This window comes from Lepus europaeus, chromosome 12, assembly GCF_033115175.1.
Source record: "Lepus europaeus isolate LE1 chromosome 12, mLepTim1.pri, whole genome shotgun sequence".
Lineage (NCBI taxonomy): Eukaryota > Metazoa > Chordata > Mammalia > Lagomorpha > Leporidae > Lepus > Lepus europaeus.
In genome coordinates, this window is record NC_084838.1 from 66,693,409 (window position 1) to 66,707,792 (window position 14,384).

The 14,384-nt window shown below is 34.8% G+C and overlaps 1 protein-coding gene across 1 annotated transcript in view; it reads left to right on the plus strand.

The window, feature by feature from the left end:
* PTPRD (protein tyrosine phosphatase receptor type D) overlaps nt 1–14,384 on the plus strand; it is a 428,560-nt gene that overhangs the window by 245,095 nt on the left and 169,081 nt on the right. The window contains exons 8-9 of the mRNA XM_062208263.1: nt 8,235–8,368; nt 11,262–11,406. Coding sequence (XP_062064247.1) covers nt 8,235–8,368; nt 11,262–11,406 — 279 coding nt within the window. The remainder of the gene's footprint in view (nt 1–8,234; nt 8,369–11,261; nt 11,407–14,384) is intronic.

Below are 14,384 nucleotides of genomic sequence, written 5' to 3' on the forward strand. Positions count from 1 at the left end.
TGATCTGTTCTATAGGCTTAATTAACAAAGGCTATTTGATTTTAGTGGACACCTGCCAAATACAATGAAGTTAGTTCTGATGTAATTAATGCTGAGCTGCTCCTTTTTCTTACTGCTGAGTAGCTAATTCTTAGGATCATTGCTGGACAGAATCTTAAACCATTATGAAATATTCCATTAGAGATCATTTCTAAAATTTAATGATATAATTTTAATGCAGTTTAACCTCTTCTAGACCTATGAAAATATATGTATCAATAATACCTATCAAAATATCTCTTAGTTACATATACACAAAAATGTATGTTTTGATGTCTCTGAATCTGAAATGATTTCATTTTATGTGTTTGTTCCCTGACACATTCCTATTTTTGTTTAAAATAAAAGTGTTTATAAACCAAGTGAGTTTAAGAGGAAAGTCATCACTTTAGATATTATTTAAGATGATATAAATTGGTAAATTGATACAGACTGATATAAATAGGGTTTTGATGTAAATTTATATATTTCTGGCAACACAGAAAGTCAAAATATGCTCTATTTTATAGTTAATGAAAAGAGTATCTCCCCTTGATTGTGAATATTGGTACAGTTGACTACATTCAGTAACTTTTAAATAGTTTTAAACATAAAAAACATAAGAAAAGTTTAGTTAAGATGACTTTTTTAGTAATATACATAGACTACAGTTATATGTGTAGTTACAGTTATTATAGAGCATTTCTTCCAAATGTTTTATGTATTATGTATATATGTTTTATGTATTGTGTATTCTTCCATAATAACTGTAACTTCTGTCATTAAAGTCACATGTAACTAGTATTATAGTTGAAGATGAGGGGACGTGTGCATTGACATCTTTTAACTCAGTTTTCCATGACCTTTTAAAAATACCCTCATATTTATATTATGCTGCAAAAATATTCCCTTATTAGAAAACACATTTAGAAAGGAAAGGGACATATTGTCATTTTCTTGTTTAGATAATTAAAATAAGAATATAAGTTAACTATATTTTACAGAAGTACAATTAAAACTCTGAAGAAGAAATGTAACAAAGTATATTTTTAAACTAATGCATCACAATGAATGTTTGTTGACATTCATGCTAATTGAAGGCATTCTGAATCTTAAATCCTAATATGTCTTTTGTTCCCAAATTTTCTTTTGAAATCATATATAACCACGAATTCTGTGTTTTTACCATGTTCTTGAAGAAAGTCTACTGATTTATATGAGTACAGTATAGGCCTTTGAAGTATGCATTTACCAAATAAATACTAATGAGTAGTAACAACTTTATATATTTTGTAGAAGTTAACACTACTGCAGATTCTGGAAATTGCAAAAGTGTTGAAATACAAACTATGACATATAAAGACATCCTGCTTTAGGCTCCTAGAACTTTATCAGTCATGCTTTTAGCATATGCCAACAGGCCAATATAAAATAAAAAACGACTGCTTTCCAATTGTCAAAATTATGGATCCAATTTAGCTGCCTTCTCCAAAGAGTTTTAACAATGAGCAAAGGAGCACTGGATGTAAATATAATTTTAATAAACTATAATGTCTTATTTATATTTTCTGACAATTGAAAGTACAACTTATGCAGATGTTTGTCCTTTAAGAACTTATTTTTTCTATTTTTTAAAAATTTAAATTATACAAGTTTCATGTATTTCATATATACAGATTTAGGGAGCTAGTAATTCTTCCCTCCCTATCTTTTCTCCCACCCACCTTTCCTTCTCCTCCCTGTCCCATTCCCACTCTTAATTTTTACAAAGATCTATGTTCAGTTTAATGATTATAAAGTTAACCCTATACCAAATAGAAGAGTTCAACAGAATATGAAGAGAAAAAACACTGTTCCCAAACAGAAGAAACTAGGGCTATAAACAATCATCAAATCTCAAGATGTCTATTTCACTCCAATACATTACATGTTAGGTACTCTTAGTTACCTTGGATCAAGGAAAATATATAGTATCTGTCTTTTGAGGCCTGGCTTATTTCACTAAGTACAGTGGTCTCCAAGTGCATCCCTTTTGTTGCAGAAGACAGGATTTAATTTTTTTTTTACAGCTGAGTAGTACTCCATAGTGTATATATACCATAATTTCTTTATCCAGATAACAATTGATGGACATCTGGGTTGATTTCATATCTTAGCTATTGTGAATTGTGCTGCAGTGAATATGGAGGTACAGATAACATTTTCAGATGCTGATTTCTTTTGGTTTGGATAAATTCCCAGGAGTGGGATGGCTGGATCGTATGGTAGGTCTGTATTCAGATTTTTGAGTTATCTCCATACTGTCTTCCGCAATGGCTATATCAGTTTACATTCCAACCAGCAGTGGATTAGGGTACCTTCTTCCCCACATCCTCTTCAGCATTTGTTGTTTGTTGATTTCTGTATGAGAGTCATTCTAACTGGAGTGAAGTGGAACTTCGCCATGATTTTGATTTGCATTTCCCTAATGGCCTGTGATCTTGAGCATTTTTTCAAGTGTCTATTGGTTATTTGAATTTCCTCTCTTGAAAAATGCCTATTCAAGTTCATTGCCCATTTCTTAACTGGATTGTTTGTTTTGTTGTTTCTTGAACTCTATATAGATTCTGGACATTAATCCTTTATCAGTTGTGTAGTTTGCAAATATTTTCTCCTATTCTGTCAATTGCCTCTTTTCTTTGCTGATTGTTTCTTTTGCAATGCAGAAGTTTCTCAGCTTGATGAAATCCCATTTATCAATTTTGGCTTTGTTTCTCCAATGTTCTCTACTAATTTGATGGTATTGGGTCATAAATTTAGGTCTTTAATCCATTTTGTGTGGAGTTTTGTATAAGGTGTAAGATGGGGGTCTAGTTTCATGCTTTACATGAAGATCCCGTTTTCCAAGCACCATTTGTTGAAGAAATTGTCTTTGCTCCAAGGATTCATTTTAGCTTCTTTGTTAAAAATCAGTTGGTTGTAGATGCATGGTTTGATTTGTGGCGTTTCTATTCTGTTCCATTGGTCTACATGTCTAAGAACTTATTTTTTCAAGGATTTATTTGTGGCATTTATCAGACTCTTTGTTTTGAATATGTTTGGTTTTATTGCAACTGTAATTCTGAGTGTTGTGTTGATTGTTAATATTATCATGTATCAGGCTGGCGCCGTGGCTTAACAGGCTAATCCTCCGCCTTGCGGCGCTGGCACACCGGGATCTAGTCCTGGTTGGGGCGCTGGACTCTATCCCGGTTGCCCCTCTTCCAGGCCGGCTCTCTGCTATGGCCCGGGAAGGCAGTGGAGGATGGCCCAAGTCCTTGGGCCCTGCACCTGCATGGGAGACCAGGAGAAGCACCTGGCTCCTGGCTTCGGATCAGCGAGATGCACCATCCACAGTGGCCATTGGAGGGTGAACCAACGGCAAAAAGGAAAACCTTCCTCTCTGTCTCTCTCTCTCACTATCCACTCTGCCTGTCAAAAAAAAAAATATATATCATTTATCAATATATTACATACACACATATTTAGATATGTAACATGTTAAAGTATTAGATGTATTGCAATAATTAGTTTATTCATTCATTTTAATGTTTATTATTTTCTACTTAGGCTTTACAACAGAGAGAGAGGAATAGAAGGAGAGAGAGAGAGAGACAGAAACAAAGATCCTCTTTCTTCTGGTCTTCTGGTTCATTCCACAAATACCTATAATGTCTGAAACAATGTTTAACATTTATAAAATGGCAAGATGAAACTGCTTTTTTTTGCAGTGTTATATATGTCAGCCTTTATCTGTTTAGAAATAATCCCAAAAGCTTACTCACATATTTATCTCTTCTTCTGGTATAGCAGCATTGCAGTTGTGAAGGCCCTTCCTTCATGTCTTAATCTTTCTTCATCCTCTGCCTCTGAATCATCTTCGGTTGTTAAATGTCATTGTAGCAAAGCTCAAATACTTGGGACTGAATCTTTTATTTAAGGAAATTGATACCTTTTTTTGAATTTTTAGAGACATCAATAGTTATCTAGAAGAACAAAACTCTACTTGATTAAAAAGGACTTTTACATGTAATTTTAATGAAAAAATTTATACTTTCCCTTATATTTTGCTTTCCATGTCTGATTCTAAATTTAATTCTTTTTTAATGTAGAATAATTGTACTTAAGGTTGTTTGTACTTTCCTTTTTTTTTACATGAGTTCCCCCAAATCTCAGATTTTCTCAGAAGAGTGAGGTTCAGCTTGTTGATGGAAACATTTACAGCACAGAAAAGTTGTCAAATAAAATAAAAAGCACATAGACAAAGACCTAGTAAGTGAAGATTTTTTTAAAATGCCAATAAGAAAGTGTGATGTTTAAAAACTGTGAGAGCATCATATTTGTAAATATGTATATGTAAACATTTATATATAACCTGTCTATATAAATAAATATGGAGAAAAACTTTACTATGAATGTAAAAATAGAGCCTCTATAGCCACAATGCTTGGCATAAAAATTCAGTTGCTAGATCATGAAAGTACTCCCTTTGGTCTCCAAATGGGACCTAGAAAACAAATATGAAAATCTGGAGTCCCTTAAAGTCTATCTATAAACATATTTTATAATCATTAGAACTAATATGTTTGGGAATTTAAAAATGTATCCAATCATTTCAGTCTCCCCTCTCTACCTGCCCTGGGATCCTCACTTTTATGGTTGTTGTTTCAAATATGACAAAATAGGAGGAAGTGATATCTTTGGGTAGATCCTCAATTCCCAAGAAAGCCTAAGTAGTTGCATCTTTAAGACATTTATAAACCTAGAGCATAATATAATGAAAATTTAAGACACTAGTTTATGTGCTGAATTTCTACTATACACCTATTTTGTCTCACACAGTGATTTTTTTTTAATTCAATTATTTTCAACCCTTAAACATGAAGATTTTATCTTGGAGACTCATGATGAACTTTTATTGAAAAAGAAGCTGAGTCAAGACCGGACTCATTCAGCAAGGCAGCAATCCCTTGGCACTAAACATGACCTGTCATCCTTTTTCTGAGTGAGAAGGCACTCTTCCATTGGGACTGGACCTCAGAAAGAGACTGAAACAAGTAAAAGAGAGAACCTTCTATGTATTAAATGAGAAGCCTTGCCATCAAGTTGTCTAACCAACACTTACTTTGGGCATGAAAAAGACCATGTGCCCTCTGAGACTGTAACTTGCTTATTTAATTCATTAATAGAAGGAAGAAGCTATTAAGGGAAACATAGTTAGAAAATCAGACAAAACTTGTGCCACTAAACAAAAATGAAACATGGAGACTAACCAGGAATTTGCCCATGACAAATTAAAAGCAAAGAGAAAACCATTTAAGAAATAATTAGGTATCTCAGATGTCTTCGGTCAATGTCAATTTATAAATAGCATTAGGAGGAACTATATAGCAAGTGTAGTTATCCTGAGAGTTATCCTTGAATGTTGCTTCTGGTTCTGATTCCATTTTTAATTATTCGTCTTATTTGTTTGAAAGGGGTGTGTGTGTGTGTGTGTGTGTATGTGGAGAGAGAGAGAGAGAGAGAGAGAGAGAGAGAGAGAGAAGAGAAGAGAAGAGAGAGATTGTATTTTCCAAATATTGGCTACTCCCCAGATGACTCCAATGACTCGGGCTGTACCAGGCTCAAATCAGGAGCCTGGAACTCTATCTGGGTCTCCCACTTGGATGGTAAGGGGCTGAGTACTTGAACCAACACCTGTTACGTCCTGGTGTGCCCATTACAGAAATCAGAAGCCGAGCAGGGGCTGGAGCTCAGGACTCAGCCATTCCAATCTGATATGAGGGTGTCTTAAGTGATATCATAACTTCTATGCTAAATATCTGACCTAATGTTTCTAACTTTTGACAGTATTTTACAGTATTGTGATTTGAGTCAGGAGTTAACACAGACTCTCTTCTTTCCAAGACTTGTGTAAATTGGGGAAAAGAAAGAAATGAATTATACTAGAGAAAAATAAGTGACTTCATACAGATGCCTGTGTGTGCTTTTAGGCTAAGAAACCCTTTCATCATGTGAATCTTAGAATCCAGTCATAATTTTCTCATCTGTCTGATCATTCTTGAGTTCCGGGGTTGTGCCTGCCAGTGCTTATTTCCCTTTCAGAAGTAATGCATTTTTAATTTGCTTTGTGATGTTTGTTTTTATTCTCCTCTGTTTTCTCATCCTTCTGCTCCTTGATCTTTTATATCCTTTTGTCTTTGCCTCTCCATTTAAATGATTGTGTTAGGTCACCCACTGGACAGGTACTAAGGAAAAAATATTTTGTTAGAAAAAAAATTCCTGGAGGCATTAAATTAATTAGAATCTTAAGGTCTGTTAGGAGAGGAGAGAGAATATGATGACGATGAAGGCACCTAGTAACATGAAGCATTGATTATTTGTTGCCTTACGCATCAGTCCACACTTGAGAGTGCCCTCCTCCTGCCCTGCCCTCCACCCCCTACACACACACATACACACACATACACATACATACACACACACATGAAGGTGACAAAGCAGGCAGAGGAATGAAATGACCATTAGAGATCTTATAATTCTTTCTTATGTTTAGACTTTTAATCTCTCTTTAAAACAAAAGTTACTCTTTTAGTCATGCTACAGAATAATGACTGTAAAAGAAAACCATTTTATGTTCAAAAGAAAACCATTTTATGTTCAAAGTCCTCTTTTCCTGTGAAAGTAATGCTTCCATCATTATTTTTATTTATTTGAAAGGCAGAGTTACAGAGAGGCAGAGGCAGAGAGAGAGAGGTCTTCTATCCACAGGTTCACTCCCCAAATGACCACAACATTCAGAGCTTGGTCTAACCGAAGCCAGGAGCCAGGAGCTTCCTACAGGTCTCCCATGTGGGTGCTGGGGCCCATCTTCTACTGCTTTCCCAGGTCATAGCAGAGGGCTGGACCAGAAGAGGAACAGCCAGGACCTGAACCGGCACCCATATGGGATGCCAGCATTGCAGGCAACAGCTTTACCACACACACCACAGTGTAGACCCCTCAATCATTATTTTAAATCAGCTGCAAATTACATTTTTTGTATGCGTTTTAGACTGCTTACGCACAAGTTTCCAAAAGCACCCTTTGTATGTTCTTCTGTCCTTCAGTGTGAATTATTATCGTTGCTACTGTTTTATTACATAAATGTGGCATATTCATGTGGCATTTGCAAATATGGATGTGCCATACTATCAAGGGTAATGATCAAATGTTTAACACCAGCGAGGCATGGACACAGCCGATCATACTAGACATCAGCCTAAAACAGTGTAAGATCAGATGTGCTAGTGGCACTTGCACACACATCAGCCTTGTGTGAATGGAAGGAGGAGAGCTACTAGAGTTAATTATGGACCAGGACGTTTGGATTAGTAAAACTTACTCAGGTACAACATCTGAATAAGGTGTTTTAAACTACAGAGACTTTCTATTCTTTACATTTGATAGCTCTTTGAACTTGTCTGTTTCATGGCTTATCTGATTAACATGAGATGTACAGATGACTGTTGTTAAGTTACCCTGTTTGTGATAATAAGAGTATTCTATAAGCTTGTTTATTTGTATCGTAGTTTAGCTCTGTGCTACTAGGGACAATATATCTAGTGCTTTAAGTAATTTAAAGTAACTTAGGCGTTAGAAATAATTATTTGGAGGTAGCAGAGATTTTTTTTCCAATTGTTTCATCTCCTTTACAAAATGAGGGTTTGTAAGAAAAGAAAGGTGGATGATTGGCTTTGCCTGTGTATCTCCTTAATTGAATCTAGAAGGGATTTTATAAATAATTTTGAATATTACATCTAGTGCTAGAGAGTAAGTTTTTACTCAGTTGTAAATAATGGCAGTTTTATGTATTTAGCACTTGTTAGAGTTTAGGCAGTATTCCAAGTGCCTATAGGTCATCACATTTACTACTAACAACAGTGTTAGGAAGTAATTAATTTTATTATCCTTAAAATTGAGTTTGGGCACTGGTGGTTTCTGTGCGTATTTCTAGTATATCTTATATACTTATATAGGCTATTCAAGGACAGGGACAGTATTTCTGACATTGTTCTTGCCCCTTGGAGGAGGAGAAATGGGCAAGGTAAGGGACTTGGTTCTTTACTGATTTTTTTCATTAAACTAGTACATGTCAACATGTATTTGTGGCTTATCCATGTGATGATGAGTTCAATTCTTTGCCTCCCGGTTTTTAGTACCAGGGCAGCCATTAAACTTCAAAGCAGAACCTGAGTCTGAAACAAGTATTTTGCTGTCGTGGACACCTCCTCGTTCAGACACCATCGCCAACTATGAACTGGTGTACAAAGATGGGGAGCATGGAGAGGAGGTAAGACTGTATTTCTCACCTTCATAATCATTCAGTGCACTGAGATGCTACTTTGCTCTTGTGTGCTTACCCAAGTTCTTTGTCAGATATCCTATAGAGCACCTTGGTAGAAAAGATTAATTCATAACAAAAGGAATTAGAACCAAAAAGCCCAGACTTTCTCCAAATCGGAAACCGTTGGAGAAAAACAATTATTTCTCCTATTGGAGCAACAGAAACAGTTCTGTTTTTTAGATTGTTCCCCTTCTTTCTGTTCAGATTTCCAAGCTTTATGTTTTTGAAGTGTTAGGCTGTAGAAGAACAGATACCCCAGGAGACCTCTTTTGTCACTTTTCTTCATTGATACATTTAAGTCACTGACAAAGCACATGATTAAATCGGCTTTATATGCTGATAAAGGTCTTTGGCTAGATGAGTTAGTCCAGATTGGTTTCAGAGAAAGATGCCCTGTAGCAAATGTTTATTTACATGCTAAAAATAATTTGATAGGATTGTGACTATATATATATAAGGTTGAGTATCCCATGAAAGTAAAGTAACTGTAGATTTTACAAGGCATGAAAATTACTGACAGTTGCTGACAACAGAAAGAAAAATCAGTACAGTGAATACCAAGAGGCATTGTAAGGGCTTCCCATACATTTACTCTTACAAGAGTAATATAATTTAGTCTCTCTTTTTAATCCATTTTACATATAAAATGGATGCACTAAAAAGGCTAAATAATTTGCCCAAGATTTCATAGTACTTACTGGGACAGCTGTTACTTGAAACTAGGTTGGCAGACCCCAGAGCCTGTGTTCCTGTTAGTTTCCACTGTCTCTTGTGTACATTTTGAATAGATTGTAGGAATTGGTATTAAGTATCATCAAATATTTTCAGAATGGAAACATCTAATAGTAGTGAATAGGTTTCCTTTATTATTGTGAAATCCAATAAAGAATATTAGAACAAGAAACTATTTGAAAATTCAATCCACAGAAGTCATTTTATCGTACATTTCGGCATTCGTTATCTAAAAACGATCTTTACAATGCTCAGCAGTCCTTAAGTTCTAATAAGTTATATCCCACATTAAATGAACAACTATCAATTAACTTATGTTACATTGTTCTGCATGCTCTAAAAATTAATATGTTCTTATAAACTATTGTTTTATAACATCTGTTTAAATTGAGCAGAATCACTGAAGATCAAGTTTTAAATGGAATGTTTTTAGATTTAAATAAAAAAACCAATGTATATTTAGCACTTAGAAACTACATAATTGAAAAGCAGCTGTGACTTAATAGTTTTCATGCTACGGCTTGAGCTTTTGGTGTTTTTCCTAAGACATAAGTTGACTTTAAATTATTGTAAATCGCCACAACCACCAAACTAAAAGAAATAAATGCCAAGAGGAAAAAAGGATGGCAGTCCTTCGAGATGAGTATGGATGCTCAAAGGTTGGCACACCTACTGTGCTTTACACTGTTTATATAGGGAGCCTCTTTTGTTTTTCTTATTTGGTGTATCTACAATTTCTGAAAGCTTTTGTATTTGCAAGGCAAAGCACTGTAGGGATGTTTTCTGTAGTTTTATATTTGAGTTCCCCTTGACTGATTTTTTTGTGTGAATAGTAAATACTATTCATGTTAAAAATTCTTAAGATTATTTATACCATTGTTAATTACATATTTCCTTATATTTTAATGTCTACTACAGGCTAACATTTGATTCAAGACTGATTACCATCAGAACGCTATATTTTGGTAAAAATAAAAAGGCACATTATAGCTTTGCAAAGTAAGAGTCACAGCATTCAATTAAAGAAATCTAATTTGAAAGGTCTTTGCAGTGTTAGAAGATAGAGTGTTTTTTTTGTAGCTGTGGATTCTATTTCACAAAGAAACACAGAAAGTTTTCAAATAGTTGTAAATCAACCTTTACTAATGATACGCTTTCTATAAATTACCCAGCCTTCATCAGTGGTCCCATTAGGATTTTATTCCATCTGAAATTAGCTGTCATAACAATTTCCTGTACACACTATACCTGTAGTTATTGTTGATACTTCTGGTCATATTTTCTTTGCTCCCTATATAGATTTTTTTATTTTTTATTTTTTTTTTTTTGGACAGGCAGAGTGGATAGTGAGAGAGAGAGACAGAAAGGTCGTCCTTTACCGTTGGTTCACCCTCCAATGGCCACTGCGGCCAGCGCATTGTGCTGATCCAAAGCCAGGAGCCAGGTGCTTCTCCTGGTCTCCCATGCGGGTGCAGGGCCCAAGGACTTGGGCCTTCTTCCACTGCACTCCCGGGCAATAGCAGAGAGCTGGCCTGGAAGAGGGGCAACTGGGACAGAATCCAGCGCCCCGACCGGGACTAGAACCCGGTGTGCCGGTGCTGCAAGGTGGAGGATTAGCCTGTTAAGCCATGGCGCCGGCCTCCCTATATAGATTTCAAATGGTCATGGTAGATGAACTACACATCTCCCTAACTGATATTGCGTATTTGGGCATATTCCACTATCAGGGACAGGAGTCAGTTCCTGCTGTGACCTATGTCACAGCAAAATTCCCATGTTTAGAATGGAACACATGCCTGGGTGCTGTGGCCTCTCTGTCTCCCTCTTATCTGAAGCATTTGGATAACTGTGTCAAAACTGGAAAGCTCTATAGCTTCCCTTATCCCAGTTACCTTATCTCTTGTGGAAAATTGCCTTTTAAACTCTGATAATTTCATTATATAATTCCCTTAGCAGAGTCCTTAATACTCACTGTGGATTCTTTTTTGTAGTATTTTGATGACATTATAATCCTAATGACACAAATCTAATGTTCCAGACAGTGTGATTAAAATAAATGCTTGCATGAATTCTAATGAAGATGACCACCTTCTCTTATTACTCACAGCAACGAATTACCATTGAGCCAGGAACATCTTATAGGCTGCAAGGTCTGAAACCAAACAGCTTGTACTACTTCCGTCTGTCTGCTCGCTCCCCTCAAGGCCTGGGTGCTTCTACAGCTGAGATATCAGCTAGGACCATGCAGTCAAGTAGGTGTCTCTCTTTGCTTGCTGACTTTCTGATTTTTTTTTTTTTTAACTAGGGGATGTAGCTGGTTTTTATCCCTGCCACAAACAAGCCTGCTCATATAATAGTCAGAAGTTTCTATGTTTACTAGAATCCAAATTCAGAATTAGAGTACAACCATGATCTATATTGGTTTCAAACTTAGTTTGAATATCAGAGCCCAAATGGAGTCTCAATTGAAAAACTTTCAGAGAAGTTAATAGACATTCATGGATGAAAAATAAGTGAAGAGGGTTAGATCGTGCCCCATTTGGTGAATTATAAGACTATAAAGCAAAATTCAGTATAAGAACTAGAAATAATCAGAGGAGGGCTTAGCTAAGTAAAGAGACAGCAAAAAATAAAAATTTTATCTTTTTTGTAAATGCATGAGTTTTAAGTTTGCTAACAAACAAGTCGCTATCACACATGTTTTTTTCCCAGAGAGAAGCCCACCTTTTATGTCTGGTTTCTTATTAACTCTGTAAGCAGTACATGTGGAAATTTGGAACATTCACAGAAAAACTGTATTTGGAAAAATGTGGGAATAATGGAATAGTCACCAGCACATACACAATCCTAAATTGTGTTATGTTTCCTCAGGTTTAATACTTGATTTTGAACTGTTACCCTTAAGCATAGTTCTGTTCATCACAGTGGGGTTCATTATGCCCAAGGCAGCTTTTTTTTTTTTTTTGGCATAAAGTGTTACATAGAGATTGTTTTTGATGGGAAGCTTGGTGGCCTTTTATACTATTAATTGTTCTTTATTAGAAGTATCTATAATTAGTCTACAAACAGTAGTTTACATTGAATTGAAGAGTTTTCTTGAGTCAGTTTCTTAGCTTTTTTTTGTGTAATAGATTCTCTGTGCTTTTTGGCATTGTGATGTACAAAATAGAAATATATAATTTGAACTTAGTGACTTTTGAGAGGCTGCTACATTAACCCCATAGTTTAATTATTAGCAAATATGAATGTACTTTTAAAATATGAATTTGTTTCACATAAGCACTTCTCTCATTTCATTTAATATAGAAACTTGAAATCCTTTAGGGTTTTTGATGATAAAATTCATATTATACCTCCTAAATCAAAAGTTAATTTTTCATATGAAAAGTATTAGAATTCTGTTAATCCAGATTATAACTTTTACCATAAAATTTTCTTTCATTTAAAAACTGAAACATGTAAAGTAATACATGTTTGAATGTCTGCTTTGAATTCAGTGTAGGCTATATGTCTGCTTTGAAATCAGTGTAGGCTAATAAATAGTAGTGTAGAAGATAATTTCTCAAAATACCGCATTTAATTATTTCTATATTTTATATAGTTTGCAAATTTCACTTTTTTACATAAATACATACATACGAAATAGAATATCTACAACCACATCAAAAGCTTTTCTATACTTGATTTTGTTAAAATGAAAGTTTCAAATGGTGTTGCATGTATTCTTAGAGAATAGGAGATCTGAAAGTAGCAGTCTAATGAACACTAAATCAGAGTTTTCAAAAGAATGGCAAATGGGTCCTTGCTGTTACATGAACAATTCAATTTATTAGGCATATTTATAATGTATATAAAATATTTTTATAATTTGAGATGTAAGAAACTCTAGTCAGAATCAATAAAAAAAATACTCTAGTGATTATTGCAAACCTTATTCTGAATTTACAATGCTATCCTAAGAGAATATTTTGTCAGCTTTTCATTTTGAATGAATGAATGGTGAACCCAGTGGTGAACCCTAGGCTTGTAAATTAAGAAAGATTAGTATGCTCTAAACAAGTGGCACTCCATAAAATTAAGAGTCCCTAAGTCTAAGGAAACCCCCAAACTACAGACTCAAATAGAAAAATTAGAATGGCTTCATTCATTCTACCATATACATTATCTTAATTGTGTGTGTGTGTGTGTATTTGTAGCTTATCCCAATTGTTCTTTTTTATGAACATATAATTATCTGTATAAACAATTTATGATTATAGCTGCATTGCTTTTGTTGTTTTTTTCTAAATAATCACATTTGGTTAATTTGATGGGAAATAATTGCTCAGAAGGTAACCAGTTTATTTTAGAATGGGCAATAAGAAAGTTTATCATTTAATGCTTATGTAAACCCTACTTTGTCTAATTATGTACAAAATGAATGAAATTTTGCACATAAGTAATATCTTTTCCAGATGGTTCTTGGGTTTTCCTTCTAAACAGTTATTTTTAATGGCTGTGTTATTGACATTTTGTAAGAGATAGATGATCATTATTAATTTTACTAAAATTTGCTGGTGGGACCTAATTCTTCACTAGCAATGGTGTCTCAAGAAGAGTTATAATAAAAAGCTGAAAGCTGACATAGGGTAAGTACAAGTTACAGTCAGAATCAACAAGCCTGACATTACCCTCGGGTAGGTAAATCTTGGACTATGCATTTTCATCCTTTATTGATTCTGCATGCTCACTGTGTATGGGCTGGGATCAATGTTAGGTTAACACTTTTCATTAAAATTGCTTAGGCAGACTCAATTTTTTCAGCTAGACTAAAACCTTTTGTGTTTGTTGGGTTTTTCTTTTTTCCTTTTTTCATTTTGATCTGGTGGCAAGGCATCTAACAGTTGTAACTTTTCATTCTTAAAAAAGTTCACACATGAATACTGTATATGAGTTGTCCTCATTGTAGAATGTAGAAGCGAAGGGTTGGAATGACATCTGTGAAGCGTTGTAAGGCTGCCAAGTTAAAAAGCACAACTATTTGCAACTTCTTGGAAGCTGCATAGTCAGGCTAGATGTGATGGGGAATACTGAGGGATTGGTTTAGGAGAAGAATTTAAATTGCAGGTAGGTAATTTTATTTGAGGCTCTGTTATCTCAAGGTTTCATTTTCACATGTTCCCCCCACCCATTATTTAACATTTTTTGGTCATTTGTTCATTTTTTTGGTTAATTCATATTACTAAGCCAA